At 38.7% G+C, this 17318-nt stretch overlaps 1 protein-coding gene across 2 annotated transcripts; it reads right to left on the reverse strand.

Moving 5' to 3' along the window:
* Positions 1 to 11650: 11650 nt before the first annotated feature.
* Positions 11651 to 15530, reverse strand: LOC141914895 (cysteine-rich venom protein Mr30-like). Of its 2 annotated transcripts, XM_074806234.1 has the most exons (14): positions 15282 to 15530; positions 15130 to 15161; positions 14345 to 14429; positions 14157 to 14260; positions 13990 to 14080; positions 13661 to 13797; positions 13457 to 13542; positions 13251 to 13339; positions 13073 to 13174; positions 12793 to 12921; positions 12576 to 12695; positions 12354 to 12476; positions 12018 to 12125; positions 11651 to 11865 (listed from the first exon to the last, which is right to left on the reverse strand). In XM_074806234.1, the coding sequence occupies exons 1-14, from the start codon at positions 15331 to 15333 to the stop codon at positions 11744 to 11746; spliced, it is 1380 nt and encodes a 459-aa protein (XP_074662335.1). In that variant the 5' UTR covers positions 15334 to 15530; the 3' UTR covers positions 11651 to 11743. The 2 variants fall into 2 exon arrangements, with proteins under 2 accessions (XP_074662335.1, XP_074662336.1); XM_074806235.1 differs by lacking the exon at positions 12793 to 12921.
* Between the last annotated feature and the right edge of the window lie 1788 nt (positions 15531 to 17318).

Raw genomic sequence — 17318 nt, forward strand, 5'->3', positions numbered from 1 at the left:
AAATGGGAACATAGTGTTATGATTCCTTTAGTAGATGTTTCCCGGTTTTCGATGACAATTCCTAATATGACGTGTGGAATGCCCAATGCCGAATGCCGACAAATAGAGAAAATGTTTCGCCTAATGCGTTTGCGTAAAATCCGAGCTGATCAAAAATTTAACAGTTCCAGGCGTATGATTGAATCATTATTACCTGTTGAAATTCCGAGTACAAGAAGAGAAGGCCGTATGAAACGAACACCACTATCATTCATCGGAGATGTCGCCAGTTTGATTTTTGGGGTCGCCACTACTGAGCAGTTACAAATAGTGGAAAGACATATGAATAAGTTTGATGCATTACAAAAATTAGATCATAAAGCTATTGTCCAGTTACAAGAACGGTTAACTAGCTTTGCCAACGTAACAGATTCTAGATTTAAGTTAGTCAAGTCTCTAGTACGACAAAACAGAGATTATATGTCAAAACTTTCGGAATTCGTTGTAAATAATACTATGAATCAGGCTCGTTTACAGGCAAGGGTACATGCACTATCATACGTAGTGCGGTATTCCATTAATTATGGGGATGTTATTGAGGCTATCAGCAGCCACATGGCCGCGTGGTTGCGCTCCACTAACGTTTTACTATCAAATAGACTACCTGTAGAGTTAATTCCGGTAACAAGTCTCCAGGAAATCTTATCAAAAATTCGCGTTACATTGAAGAATTTTTACCCCATGTTTGAGCTGGCACATCAAACCCCGAGTTATTATTATTCGCACGCGCGAACGTTTATGGGCGGCCATTCCCGCCAAAAATCAGCGTTTCGTCTATTTTTCTGTACTTCGACAAAATGTCATAGTACACCGCCAAAATGTGTTAGCGTAACGTCGAATTGTGTAATGCGGCTAAATAACACAGGAGGGCGACACTGTACGGACAGTATTTTGCGGTATTTTTCTCGCATTGCGATCATCTCAAGGTCGTTTTATTGAAATAATTTTGCGATTTTGCTATAAGCCGTGACAAGCGTATACAAGTAGGTCCGATTATTTACGGTCAGAAATTAGGGGGACACATAGTTCTTTGAAAATCGGTGGTTATATTCTGATTTCGTTAGTAATTGTGGCAATAATAGTATCGGCGGTTTTATGCAAACGATATGAGGCATGGGCGGCGGCAGGGACCGCTTTAACAATGGTTAAAAGTGTAGAGGCAGGGAATTTGGACATAATTCACGAACAGTTGGATATTGACTTGTCTGCGATTAGGAAGGCATCGGAAACCTTGTTAGATTGGGAGGCTATAATTGAATGGGCAGTTGTAGGTATGGTCGTATACTCGACACTGCGGTATTTTTTTACTGACGGGTGGCGGTTTATGAGTAGACGTCGGTGGCAGATATCATTAGCGTCATGTTCCTCTCCTAGGCTGTCTGCAGAGGTCTTAGCCGAAGTTTAAAATCATGATGGGGCGTCGGCTGTTTTACATTTAGGGTTCGTATCTCCTCATTTATGGGAGGAAGTCAAGGCCGTCCAGCCGTTGGCAGAGATTAAGATCAAAACATACGGACCGTTGGTTGCAATCAATGTTACATATGATAAAAATACCCCTTGCACGAACTGCTTCATTAAAACAATTTACGCCAGTCGGCTTTTCAATAAGCCGCTAAGGAGATTGTGTAGTGGGGAAATTTTTACTAAATTTTGGATGGTGCATCAGCGGGATGCAGTCTTAATGAGTGACGACCTCCCATAGAGATATGGCGGCCAGCCTGTCTATAGCGACTCTTCGCCACAAATAGCAGTACATGTTATCCCTGCCTAGACTACGGATGAATTTGCTTTCTGAGGCAATGGGTGGGGACTAGCGGCTGACATCTCGGCGATTCGGATGTATCTGATCAGTATATCCATTTTTGCATAAATTTCGGCTCATCTTTATAAAATGCACTTAGAAAATTATTATGGAATTATTCATTAATTGTTGAAGCTGTCTGTTGCCAACATGTGCTGGGCACACGATAATCAACTAAATGATGTACTTGGCATCAGTATTAATTTACGTCGTTGATTGGAGTCGGGACAGGTTGGACAAACCATCTTAAACGGTTAAAGATCGAGGCGGTCAGTGTATGGAAAGGGAGAGGAACATAATAAAAAAGGGAAACTTTCGGTGTATACTGTTTTAATAATGCTTACTTCAAAAAAAAGGGGAAGAGAAGTTGGTGGTTTTGTATCTAACTAAATTTGTATTATCATACTAAATGTGGTATAAAAAGAAACGAACTCCAGTGAGTGTAAATAGATCTGGTCATTCTTCTCGTTCTGAAATATAGGATTTGTATTTGCATAAGTTTTTTTTTTAATTCCCATATGGTTCATATTGTAATTTCTCGGACTGAAATACGAATTTGTTATATTTGCTTGTATATTTTATAAAATTCTTACCGGGTTCGCTGCCACTGGAATTTGTAGGTGAAGGAGGTGGGAAGTAGCTAGCCAGCGACGGCAGGGAGCTGGAGGAGCTGCTTGCAGAAGGGCTAGCAGGGGTATCAGGGATGTGAAGGATCGGATATCGGGAATGGGGACCAGGTAAGAGGGGGGAATCAGGTACAGGAGGGGAATCGGGAACTCCAAGTGATAGGAGGGGGTGCTGAGAAAGGTCGAGAAAAGGAGTTGGGTTGGGAGAAGAGGTACTGGGGGATGGGGACATGCGGTTATAGGGTGGAGGTTGTGGCCCCAGACCGGAGGGCGAGGGGTCCACGCTCTGGTCTGTGGGCGCGTTAGTACGACGGGAATAGGGATGCATGCGGAGGGTGCCGCCGCTTGGTTGCCCCCTTCCCGTGCCCCTTTGCCGCGCCGTATGTTTCCCTCGTGTTGGGGATGGGGTGGATGGAACTGGGAGCCCTGCGTAAATAGACAATATATATAGAGGTAACATGTGGAATTGTGTTCGTGGCGTTGCCATAGTATAATTATTAGCATTAGAACATATAACTAATGGTATACGCAATAAATAAATAAATACGTATGAACTATGGTTGTAAAGAGGGATATATATAATGTATACCTGAAAACGCGGCGCGTAAGTCGTCGGTGGCAGCCCGAATTATGTTTGATAATTGTTGTCGGTTGCCTGCGTTGCAAAAGTATATTAGAAAAAGCAGTTATAAATTGTTTTTTTTTTGGTACATAAAATGAATTAAGAAGTCTTACCGGGCTGTGCTAGAATAAAGCCATACAGCATGTGTAGGACCGGTGAGGCTGATATAAAAAACAAAATATGACAGGATGAGATATATATGTTGTTAATTTTGAGGTTTCTAATTTTATATACTTCATGCTTTGAAGCACGGTATTCGTACGTTGCCGTACAGTACCTTGGTAGTGCTGATTAAAATTAAAAAAAAAAAAAAAAGGGATTGTATATATAAAAGTATTGTTGCATAATATAATACAACGGTAATGAAATGGACTGAAGTGCAATTAACGTTTTTACAATTAGTAATTATAGTTACATGACTAACATTGTTAAAATTCAAGGTTTTTCTGGTATTATATTGTTCACATTTTTAGAAATAGCGCATGGGGTAATAGATCTTATCAGGGGCGATGTGACCGTTTAAAATAACAAAGTGCAAGAGTGGCGCATAATGTATTATCGCATGTAATGATAAAACTGTACAAAATGGTTGGTGTGTTAGTTTATAAGTATTCAAAATAAGTTGCTTACCGAAATACTCTATCGGGTCCATTGTGAATGATAATCCGGATGGTAATGAGGGTTTAGTCTTTATGGCGGATGGAAGTAGAATGTTTCAGAGATGGGGATTTTACTCAGTATCAAGGGTGACTTTTTGGCCAGGTGTACTGTTATTGTTGCTGGTCAGGAAAAAATAATGGGTTTTTTTTCTCTTTCTACCATCCAGATGTTGAAAATTTATGTGCGTCAGTTGCAAGATTGTTGTATCATTTATCATAAAGCACCATTTTTATTGCCTTACGGTGAAGTTCAAGAGGTAAAAGTTGTTAAAAAAGAAAAACAAAAAAGAAAAAGTTGTTTATGGAAGTAAGGGGTACTGATTTTGCACTATTGCTAGCTACGGCTCTTTAAAAAATCTTTGGAAGTGTAAACGGGCTTCAGTATTTTTTTGGCGATTGGGGGTCCAATCGTCTGGAAAGGGGGATGGTATTGGAGTAATAAATTACCTATTTAGACAGTGGGAAATAAGCCGGAGTTCAAGGCAGTAGTTGCGGTTAGCAGGCGACCTACGTGAATACTTACGTCACACATAAGAGAGAAGCATAGAAGATAGGGGAGAGTGACGTGGGTGTCTACGTGGGAAATCTTGTTATAGCAGCAGCCTTGAGCTCTGGAAAGTTGAGTTATAAATTTAGCGCTCGTGACGTATAACACACGTAGAAATGATTTACATGGCCAGTAGGACTGTAGTAATAGAATAAGACGTCTCTGGCGATGAGGCCAAGCGGTGTGGAAATATACGTCACGAGCGAAGGAAGAATAAGTATAAAAAGGGAGGGTTTTAATGCAGTGGGGTCGAAAGCTTGGTCGGTAGAGCTGGGTCGGTTGAGCTAGTGGTTAGAACTAGAGGGGACGTGCTAGGAAGATTGTAAGAAGAGAGTATAAGAATAAAGATCTGGATCGATAGAAGAAGCTAGTTGTAGTTAATTTATGAGAAGAACCCCGAGAAACTACGCTGGTGAAACGCAAACAACGCAGGTGGTCAACACACGTCACCCGGACACTGGGAAAGAGGACCCCCACAACAGCAGCAGCTGGTTGGTGTAAATTAATGCCGACAATTATAGTTTCCTTCGATACCAGAACGATTAAGAAATTGAAAATATGGACGGTTGGAATTACTCGCCGCAAGTCAACAACAGTAAATGAAAATACAGAGATGATATTGTATTCTTCATCACTTCATCATACGTCAAGGTCACCAATTAGAATAGTTACCGAAAAGTGGTTTCATCGCACTTAGAATGTATATAGCCAGTCAGCACAGGAAATAATCGAAGCAGAAGTACTTAAAACTGAGATTTATATCTACGAAGACTGTCACCAACTGTAGGATGTACAATTAAAACGGTCTTTTTATCAGGCGTTCGACAATTTTATAATTGTGACAAGCAATGGCAGATACAGCTTACCTCCTGTAGAAGCAATAGTTATACGGTTTGATATGTATGGGAAAAGATATTGTGTGTGCAGTGTGCACGATAGCGCACACTAGATGTGTGCTGCGGTGCGCACACTGAATGCAAATGGCTCGGGTTACAAGAAGGGAGTATGTTGATAAGCATGAGCAATATGTAAGGACTTTTAAGGGATGATTAGTGTAGTAAAGTCTAAGGTTTTTGGTTCAGGGGGAGAACAAAAGAGAGTACAAAAGAGTACATGAGAGAGATAGTACTAAAAGAGAGTTGGGGAGATAAAGCTGAATAGATGGCGTAAGCAGTAGAGAGAAATGAAGAAAAGCTTGATCATACCAGATGGAAGTGTTAGTACATGTAGTTGATATCTACATAAGGAAGAGGCAGGTCAGCGAAAGGAACCAGTTACATAGAAGATCCAACGGCACAGCATTAGTGAGAAGAACGAGGTGACATAACAGTGGTGGAGGTGGTAGTCCCATTACAAGTGGTGGAAAGCGTAGTACCATTACACTCCCATGCCTTCCGGAAGGCAAAATAAATTTCCAAAATGCCCTTTTAAAATCAAAGTAGTAGAAATTTCGCTTTGATTTTTTGTGTTTCAAGCTATTGGAGTTTTTAGCATTTTCAAGCTATTGGAAACCTCTCAAATAGCATCTCGGACCTCAATTTTTCAAGTTTTCTTTTGGGAGCACCCTCAAACCGACAGATATTGGCTTGGCGCCTACGCCGCTCGCATGGCACGGATCGTCACGTTGTGTTACATCTCTGCCTTTTATTAATAAACAGCGCCCTTTTGAATTTGGAAAGTAATATAAAAAATCACCTGGATCCGCCCCCTGACAAGAACGTCGGACCTTATTCACTAACGTCATGCAGGTATGCTTGGATGATTTGAGCTGCGAGACCATTTGCGATGAAAATCCTTTTGCGTTGCGTGTTATTCACATAAGTCCTCGCAAAAACTGATTCACAACTTTTCACACAACGGGAACCAGTCCAACCATTTTGCAATATAAAACAAATCATTGCAAATGTATCTTTATATCAAAGCTGGATTCCTGTGGTGAACTCATTAAAAACGATTTGCATTTGATTTGATTTATCACCGGAGAAACAATTATTATATTTTCATTAACGTGACATTTCGCATACTTATCATCAAATTATTTAGATAGATATAGATTCCATGATGTGGGATGACCGTACGTTTTCTAGTGAATAAGGTCACAGAATAACTAAAACAGTGATTAAGTTTTAATGGGAATCAATGTGACAAATATTCAGTGGGCAGAACAATATTGATCATGTGATGGAAGTTCCACAATTGCTAACAGTAACAAGAACCACGAAGAGCCAAAATAGCCATCCAGTCAAAATATACCGTGATGAAAATGCGACACCATCGGTGTCACCGAAACTTCATATTAATGGCCCGCCAGCTGAGGAAATAATTAGAACTACCGTCTGTCTGAAACTCCCAACAGCAAATTAGCTCACGCGATGATAAGCGAATTCAATTACACCATGCAATGATTATTATTCTTTACCCGCAATTGTGAGCAGCATTGATATGCAAACCTTTGGAAATTATAAAGAGAAATCAAAGTTTGATTATTGTTGGGGTTTCGAACTTGACATAACTGGTACATTTGCGTCAATGCATAATATCACAAAAAAAACCCTACAAATTAGTTTCGATTTGAACAGACACTTTAGCCGTGATCACACGGAGACGATTTGGCATCACGGGCCAGAAACGCTCGTTTGGTGACTTGTCGACTGAACGTCTGGTTCAAATGGTGATGAAATTGATACGTAGTCATAAGGATGGCGATGGTGCAGATGAGAATGAAAGTCGTGATGATGGTGGTGATTGTGATGATGGAGATGATGGCGGAGGTGTAGATCCACCCCATCCAATCATCAGTCGACCAGCCATCCTGTCATCCAGTCGACCAGTATACCACGTTACCTGTGTACAGTCGGTGGGTCTTAATGAAGGACCGAATCACTACCAGCGTATGGAATATGTTCATACACCTTTACTCTCACCCCGTATTCTACACTTGGGCCCACATTTCGACGAAGGTCCGAACTGATGCTATTTTGATCTTGTCATTTTACCTGTATAGAACTGACAGACATTTTCCAACCTGTTCAGATTTTTTACTATAACATATATATTCCACAATTTACATACAACGAATACTTGTACAACGAGCATTGATGTCGAATTTAGTTACATTTAATAAACTTTCAAAATCTGAGTATATTGTGTTAGATTTCTGATATTCATTTTCTATTCGTTCCATTCGCTGATAACGGTACAACCTGAATGGTAGCTGTAATATAGACCTTAATAATGTCTGTATGGTTAAGTCAAATTAATTTCCCAATGTACGACGAAAAGACATGGTTAGTTCCAGTATCCTCACAGACAGACAGCACACACTCAGACAGTCAGTGCACTTACAGGCAGCCTTGATCCGCATGGATCATGAATTCAACTCGGATGCAAATCGGCAGAACTTACAACAGTTACATCGTTCTCATGTCTGCGGTGAACAGGTCTGGTATCTACCGTACTGTGACATTGGTCATTCTGCCTGTTTGGTTCTTCTTAGGAGCCTTCGGAAATTCAGCTACATTCCTGATAATGATAAACCGCAGATTCCGTAATTTATCTTACGCTAACTATCTTATCGCTTTGTCAGTTAGCGATTCTATATGCTGTATCAATTTTACTCTGATGCCTGTTTTACAGTTTTTCCTCTCGCATCTGAACAGTCGCTCAATATTTGTGATAGATTCAGTCATCGGTTGTCAGATATATGAATTTGTGATGGCGCTTGCAAACTGCAATAGTTCGTGGTTAATAGTAGCTATCTCTCTAGAACGCGCGGCAGTTGTGCTCTTCCCATTCACATCTCGCTTGATATGTACACCGAGATTCGCTAGATCTAATATATTGATAATTACTGCTGTGAATGCACTTTTTATATTTCTCACACCTGCTTTGTCGATACATTTTACTGACCAGTATTTTGGATGTTCCTATGAATTATTGGATCAAATAACATATTTTTTGGCATTTGTCATCCACGTTTTCGTGCTGCCTCTAATATATATTATAACATCAAATTCTGTTATAATAATTCAGCTATTCAGAAGTTCAAAAATGGTTTCGTCTGATCAGAAAACTACAAAATCAAAACGTACAACAATAATGCTTGTCACAGTTTCACTCGCATTTGCATTATTCTTACTTCCATCCGCTGTAGCTTCAGTTTTACCAATCTCACCGTTGCTGGGAGAATTTCTATATGACATATTTATTCAATTTCAAGTATGTAACTATGTGGTAAACTTTTACATATATCTATTACTGGGAAAAGAAATTCGTGAATATTTTTGTACGAAAATACGGTGTAGAGGTATTAAGTAAAATAACCTTTGATTTCAAGTTTACCCGACGTAAATTCACGAAAATGGTTAATACATATTTGAAATTATCAATAATTTGCTAGACTTATGCAATGGACTCCAGGAGCGAATTTAGCCTAGCTTAAGATTTTTTCCTAATCCAAGAAACTTATGATTCACTTCAGGTACAATCATTTGTGGGAAATGTGGTTCTCCTTCCGCAGACAACTTAGTTAATAAGGATGCGTATAGAGAAGCTCATTCTGTCAGTCGAATATAGTATTCTACTAACCCGCTTCAAATGTAGATAGAAGGAAACGTCCCGCAACCGAATTTAAAATGATGACATTCATTTAAATCAAAACCACAAAGCTTTCGGCTGTTGGCTAACAGCTATCACCAGGTGGAATGAACCCAGAAACAGACAAGACTATAAACATTTAACAACACTAAATGTCACTGATAATTGTTATACATATTTCATCTATATTTCGTATTTCTTTATTGTTTTATGTCTCCATCTTATTACTCATTGTCCTCTGAGACTGTTTGTCTGTGTCAGAATGTGTTAATTGTTGTTTGTCTCACTGTCATGTCACTACTCGTCACCTTTGTTTTTGTATCATTTTCCATGTCTCAACCTGTCTGAATCTGTGTGATATAAATAGCTATGTGTAAAAATAAAGTCAGTTCCAGTTTTGGTATTCCAAACTGATAGTTCGCTCGTTACTCTTTCGCTCTGTTCCGGATTTCCGACGTCGACCATTCTTCGAGAATAGGACAGAAAATAGCGTTGCTAAATTGGTGTTAGAACCGGCGGGCAAGTTTTATATTCAACTGCCCGTATAAGATCCTGGTACCGCGCTCTCAACAGCTAGTTTTCCCCATCACGATGAATATTCTACCACCGGCAGTCGTAGTAACCCTTCAAGAGGCTGGATACCACCAGGCACCTCAGAATTGGACTATTAATGCCGAGGAAGGATGTATCAAAGTTTCACTGACATGGACAGTCCAGTCATCGAAGCCATCGAAAGCGGTGAAATCGAAGTCTACTCTGAATCGGGACCGTAGACGTATGCAGGAATTCCTGAACCGAAGGATGCTGAAAACAGAAGTTCCGAAGTCAACGAAATCAGATAACGCTACCATGGACACAGCGGTCATGACTGTCAACGCGACTCATGTTATAAGATCTCAGACAGTTGAGGACGTCATAACTACCGCTGAAATAAAGAAATTGGAAGAAACTTCGCAGAAACTTTCAGGTGAACTTGTCGATTTGAAGGTCAATTTAGAATCAAAAGAAAGAACTATTATTGGACAACAAAAAGAAATCTTTGGACTACAATCAAAATTGGATAAATTAAAAATGCGAAATTATCCTTGTCATTGCGCTAAAGATCCGAAAAACTCTCAAGCATGCGAAGATACATTAACTGATATCGGTGATCTTTACGAAGCAGACCAACCGAAAATCATGGCTGCAAAACGATCAGGAATATTATATGAGGTCCGGGTGCAAGATCCAATCTCGAGAAAATACGCTGATTTCTTTGTGCACTGGGGACAATCATTATCATCAGTTTTCTATGACATTTTGAACAGATACGATTTGGATATAAAATCATTCACCTATCGCGAACCAAATTCCAAAAATAAATGCTTGGACATTGATCGAAATACTTCATTGTGCTCGTTACATGAATCAGGAATCATCAAACACTTATGGGATAAAAAGGGTAGAAATATAGTTTGGTTAGGAATGAGATTTTGATTAGCTTGTGAATGATCAATACTTTTAATTTGTATAAAAATATTGTTCTCAAATTGATAATTCTTCATTAAATTCATTTCATCTAATTTTCGGGGACGAAAACTTTCAGAACGTAGTGGGGGAGGATTTAACAACACTAAATGTCACTGATAATTGTTATACATATTTCATCTATATTTCGTATTTCTTTATTGTTTTATGTCTCCATCTTATTACTCATTGTCCTCTGAGACTGTTTGTCTGTGTCAGAATGTGTTAATTGTTGTTTGTCTCACTGTCATGTCACTACTCGTCACCTTTGTTTTTGTATCATTTTCCATGTCTCAACCTGTCTGAATCTGTGTGATATAAATAGCTATGTGTAAAAATAAAGTCAGTTCCAGTTTTGGTATTCCAAACTGATAGTTCGCTCGTTACTCTTTCTCTCTGTTCCGGATTTCCGACGTCGACCATTCTTCGAGAATAGGACAGAAAATAGCGTTGCTAAAAACACAAACTCATAAGCATCGTTATCGTATTCAGTTTCACAATTCTGGACCCAGTTCAGCAGTTCTGGACTCACAGTTCCAAACCAAGTTCCACAGTTCCGGGCTCGGTTTAATAATTATGTATTAGACAATTCAGGATCCTGTTCCAAAATTCTGGTCTCAGTTCCACGGTTCAGGACTCAGTTCCACAGTTCTGGATCCAGTTTCACAGCTCATGGTCAGCATTTAACCCTTGAGTTAAATTAGTGGAAATCAACAGAACCGACAACTAGTCAGCTACTGTACAGTTGTTTCAAAGAGTTGATTCCAGGCACCCTTATCGTATAGATACTATAATGATAATTGGAACTGCATTTAAATAAAAAGTCCCACCAAAGAATATTATGCGACGAATGATTTATTAGAATAAAACCAACCAAGGGTTCTTTCTTCTATCCCACTCCACCTGTACTCTGTATTTGTACCAAACATTGAAACCCTTCCCCTAACAGACGTATCTATCAATTGAACGCCCCTTGATGTCGAAAACACTATAGAACCAACTCTTGGCTAACTGCCTTGACCTTCATTGTAGGGAAAGATATTTAAAGGACGAATGAAATATTCTAATCCGTGTCACTTTTAAGTAGATGGAAAAGTTCCACAATCGAATTTCATACGATAAGGTTTATTAAAAACAGAACCACGAAATTTCGGCTGTTGCCTGTAGCTATCATCAGATAAAATGAGACCAGAAAATGAAAAGACGAAAAACGCATAAACTCGCAGAAAAGTAGCCAGCCATATTTATCTGCAATAAAGTTGTCATTGACTAAGATTTTAATAGGTATCATAAATGTCTTGCATATTCGCATTATATATATATTTATACTGTGTGCAATTTTCATATTTATGCCGTGTAACAAGACGCAGATAACGTATTGCCACTTTTGGTACAAGTACATTGACTGTAGCCCGCAACATCCTTTTTAGTCTCCCCGACTGCGATAAACAAACCTCGGACAACGCATCCTAACAATAGAAAATAAGGAGAATACCGTCATTCAAGACGTTGAGTTCGAATGAAAAGGAATAATTTTACAATCTATTATGATTTATCTTAATGAATTTTTGTAATTATCATTAGCTATCAATGTAAAGAGATGAAAAAGGATCAATGTTACCAGTTGTTAGTTGGTAGCCCGACCTAGTACACTTCACTTCAGCTGTCGGTATCATGAATGTATCTCCGATCTTCTTGGCAGTATTGTATCCGTCCAAACACGAAGGCGCTATAATTGATAATAACGAAATTATTTCTAGGAAATAGAATTTTGAATATGCCTAAGTAGATAATTCGTGAATATTTGAAGTGATGGTAGAAATATGTAATCGTAATATAGCGGTGATAAAAGAGTCTCTGTAAATGAGCTTCTGATAGCTGAAACTAAGAAGCAAAAATACTTTGTTCATTTGATTCATTTGCTGCCTTATTTCAGCCGACAAGGCGGTCCATTTACCTAAACAGGTTCCACACATAACAGGACACTCAGCTTTTACCGAGGAATACGAACAGTACGATTTCGGCCAGAAGCTCCTTGTTGGAAGACCACACTTAGGAGGATCCGGTTTCGGACAAACGCCTTTGAAATATACGAAATTACGCAACATCTAATCATCCGTAAACAGAAGCAAGACTAGTTAGGAAAGAATTAGTGCTAAACTTGGTCCGGTGTGGTTACCTTTCGATTGTGTTGCTGTAGATGTATCGGCAGATGTACCACCAGTAGAACCACCAGTAGAACCACCAGTAGAACCACCAGTATTTGCTTCTCCTTCTGGTTGATTACTAATATCGCCAGCTACGTGATACATAAAAATCTACAGATTAATATTCTAACTTTAACATCATTATAATACCTCCCTCGCCCTTCAACTCAATTCACAAGATCACCATACCTGGGCATGTATTACACATTATCGGACAATACTCCATGGGGACATTTGAATACTTGGCGCAGTAATCTTTACCCCATTTGCCGCCTTGCGTCGCACATATTGACTGATCTCTAGCTTCGGAGCAAACAACTGAAGTAACAGGAAATTCCGGTGATTCATTCTCGATGAAAACCACCTGATTGGGTTAATTTACAATCTCTAAAAGCCCGTGCACGCACATCTCTTCCACATTCTCGTGGATCAAATGGTCGTTAAAAAAAGTCTTATTTGTTTCACTTACTTCCACAATCTGGTTTTCGGAACCAGTTTTGCTTGTAACACCTGCATTGACATGTATTCGGGTCCATAGTAGCCCCATTGAGACAGATCCTATCTTTACAATCTGCGTAAATGGAAATTTATTGGAGTATGTTATATAGTTTATCACTGAACCGAACCCACCATAGACCCAACCTTACCACATAAACCATTTGCATCTTTTGTATCGGGACATTTTGAGCCTTGTGTACCCTCTTCGTATGGCTTCCTAGAGTCTCCCGAATTACCACTATTACAAATATAAATGTGCATAATTGAAGCATCATTTAATAACCAACATAAACTTGATTATTGATTGTACATAATAAAGACTTGATGTCAACACTGGTCACCGTAGATCACTTACGCTGGTCCATAGTTGCATACGTATAAACGACCACTTTGACATTCAGCGTAACCGCAACCAACTCTTGTAGATGTCGCCCAAACTACCTATAATATGTACAATGTGATTACAATGTCCGTCCATTTCAATGATGAATTACTGCCAATTTCTACTCTTACATTGCGGTTTAAACTTTGGTTATACTCCGTATAGGTATAGGCCTACCTGTGTGTAATGACCGACATCACCGCCCGTTGAACCAACACCGTACTTGAAATCTTTTTCTTCATTAAACCAGCCGTCAATGGCTTGTGTCCAGTCACTCTGCCCCAAAGCCAAATTCTGTCCGAGTGTCAATCGTCCTAAAATATTAACACTAAAACTTAACACACAAACACTTGGCAAAAGAAACGATGCACCGAACACGCAACCGCGTTAGTCAGGAAAACTTCGAAAAGGTTCATTCAATTCATAAAAATCATTCTCTCACTTTCTTTGCTTTTCCAACTCTTGTTATATTATTCTAATATCTATCATAATCAAAGAAACTGTACCTGGAATATTTCTATTTTGGTTAGTATCGTGCGCAAATTTACACGAGTCGGCAAGTTTCTGGGCGATCATCGCAGCTTCTTTATCCCAGTACTACATCAAAATTTGACAAGATTGAATATATTGAGTTTTCTATTGATTTGTCCGCACGCATGCAAATAAAACGTACCAATTTCATCATGTTCGTGGCAGCTGGTTGGCCATAATCCGTCAGATGGCCTCGTAGGTAGTTGTGTCGGGACAATATGACTTGTTCATCGTGTGCAGAAACACCTGATGAACAAAAGAATAATTCAAAAAAAATTCGAATATTACGAAAAACCAAACGCAATAGATTGCTGATAAATCACTACTTACCCCGTTTTGATAAGTGCAATGGATTGGTCGGTTTACATGCCGTATGATCTGTACTTATGGAAGAAAATATTGTTGCGCACGTCGCCTGCATAAATTAATGCAAAAACCATCGTGCAACCAGTGAATTATAACAGGACGCCTAAACAAGATTTAGGAGCTATAAGCACTGCCAATAACGTATGATGACTGATATGGAACGATGTTAACAATTCTGAACTGTCCTACGTATGCTGATGGATTCACAAATTTGTAAATGCCAAAACATGTTCATACCGCAAGCAAGGCCGTACAAATTTGTTCAATTAATGTTGCATAGACGAAAACCGTCTTTCTTCAAACGATTTATTGTTGTTATTTTATTTGACAATGATTTAGATAAAAAGTAATAGGAATTTGGCAAAATAGTAATAATGATGATACTGCTCTTTTTGTGTTACGAATGTACCGGGGATATAATGTTTATCTATTGTTTATTTCTGGTGATGGAAATAACATTGGGGTATTTTTGGTGTCTCGTAACTGAATTGTATTGTATCCGGTTTTTAAAATGAAATTCCAGTAAATCAGATGTCCTCAGTCGGAGTGATATCACCACCGAAAATATCGAAATAAAAATAAATGTATTTGAATCATAATGATTTGATTATCTCGATGGCAAGCTTTCACCGATTCGTCAGAAAATAATGCGATAAAATACACAAAACGGTACATATCCAATGAAATGATATGAAAATGCTTTATCTATTTTTGTAGTTTTTTATATTTGCAATCGTAAAAAAACTTACGCTGCGTTTGACCCTTGTATTTGCGGTAAAAACTGGAATTAAAGATTATCAAGCGATCAAATGAACTCTATCAAAACCGTATAGTAATATGAACTCGCCAACTCATGCAAAAAGAAATAGAAAACATCGAGAAAAGTAAGTCGGTTACTTACCACACGTTGCTAATTGTAACAAGAGACACAACGAAATTAAAGCAGCCCACATCGTACCCCAGGTTAGCTGATATTGCAATTGCACTCGAAACCTGGTTAATCACTTTATATAGCTTGTCAGAGCCGCAAATAATCAAAACTTGTACCAATCACTGAACTGTATAGTTGCGATGGCCAATAAGCGGTGACTATATTTGCCAAAGCACATGTTTAGATGCAAAACGCAATAGAACTTACAGCAGACCACTCTAGCTAGTCACGCAAGCTAAAACTATTTATTTCTGAGTCGTTTGATATCATTCTAAAAGGAATTACGTTTAATGATATTCCGAAACACAAATGTGATTCCCTGAGTGAGATTTTAAACGTACAGTTTATTACCAGCGTTCACAAATGCAACAGCTTGATTTGTTCAATACGTTGCAAGTCATCGTTTATGTGTGAAGCACATCTTGACAAAATAGCTAAAAAGATTTGTTTCTAGAACTATGTTTGATGAAGTTCTTTATCTTCTGGATTTAAACTTTTTTTTCGATAAAATCATTCTGATTCATTTTCATAACCCCTGCTGCGACCAAAGGCCCGAGGCTTCCAATGTTGTCCATCTATCGGCTATCCGTGTTGTCAAATGGGATTCCTAGGGAATGACTCCTGGGCGAATAAGGGTGTGATTCATTAGACGGGATTCCCGCATAAAAACCTCACAAACCCTTTTTTCACACGAATCCCTTCATATAAATCCCACATATGATACTAATTTCCTGCACACCTTTTTGAAAACATCGCTGCTATTAACAGGCTTCAATGTTGGTTTTCCAAACCAGTTTATATTTTCTTGTCGTTAAGTATCTCAACAACTGGGACTCGTAAACAGCCTGCATGCTGTTTAGCATGGATCCTTCTTATGAATCGGCGCGCATTTTGAGAACGTCGGTTTGTTACCAGCCGACGAATGACTTGAATTCTACAACAGACATTGCAAGTATTTGCTCGGGGAAAACATAACTGTTCCAAATTCTGGGAGCATCACAAGAAAAGGTACGTCCACCAAAGGTTGTAAGATTGAAAGCCGGTTCCAAAAGTGTTTGTTTCACGCGTTTCCAAAGAAATGAATTTACCGCAAGTTTCTATCTTTCAAATCGATGAGTGCCTTGACGTAAACTTACTTTTACCGTATTCAAATACAAAATATCAAGTTTACAGTCATTCTGGCTCGAGGTGACAAATTATCAATAGATTATTACATATTATATATTATGTATGTACATTATTGTTAATTATTCTTCATTACATCACATCACATCACATCACATCAACATTGTGCAAAATTGTTTAACACACCGGGGGGCTGGCTGACTACCGGGGGTACAGAAAGCTTTTTACAATAGCTCGCAACTGGCTATTTATGAAATTGACATAATAAGGCTACTAGTTCATGGGGTGGTGGTGATAAGCGTGCGAGATGTGCCATCTTGCGACCAACATTATTTTACAATATTTACTGCGAGTATGCGCAATGGTGGCAATGGGAATAGGGTGATTTAAAATTTCAAATGTCACAGCAATAAATCTTGCTTAAAAACAAAGGCCTATTATCTAGGCCAATGTTTAAGCTATATTCATGGTTGTGACTATATACATATGCACACTAATCATGGTGTGTATGATTTGACCCCATTCGTATCTACCGACCACAGCGATGTGTAGCGAGAAGAGAATAAATAAGGGGTTGAGATCACCGTCTTAGGAGAAAGTCGGTATCAAGCGACACTGAACTATCGCTTTAAATAAAGAAGTTTTCAGTTTCCAGGCGCCATTTTGTGGCGGTCCCTCGAGGTTTGAAATTATTGATATTGCTTCATATGGTTATATATTACCAAAAATACATAAAGAGGATGTTCATGTATTTTTGGTATTACCTTTATTCTATTTTATTATGCTACAAAACTCGAATTCCTCAAAACGCACGAAGTCCATTTTTAATCATACGAAAATAAAGGTAATATATAACCATATGGAGCAATATTAATAATAATT

The sequence above is a fragment of the Tubulanus polymorphus genome, chromosome 1 (genome assembly GCF_964204645.1).
Source record: "Tubulanus polymorphus chromosome 1, tnTubPoly1.2, whole genome shotgun sequence".
Classification (NCBI taxonomy): Eukaryota; Metazoa; Nemertea; class Palaeonemertea; order Tubulaniformes; family Tubulanidae; genus Tubulanus; species Tubulanus polymorphus.

Excerpts from the sequence above, each read along its gene's own strand:
- LOC141914895 (XM_074806234.1), bottom strand. The coding sequence starts at position 15,333 with ATGTGGGCTGCTTTAATTTCGTTGTGTCTCTTGTTACAATTAGCAACG. Across the intron at positions 13,340-13,456 it reads GTATGCAACTATGGACCAGC|TGGTAATTCGGGAGACTCTA; the intron begins GTAAGTGATCTA and ends TATTTGTAATAG. Across the intron at positions 12,477-12,575 it reads TACAGCAACACAATCGAAAG|GCGTTTGTCCGAAACCGGAT; the intron begins GTAACCACACCG and ends TATATTTCAAAG.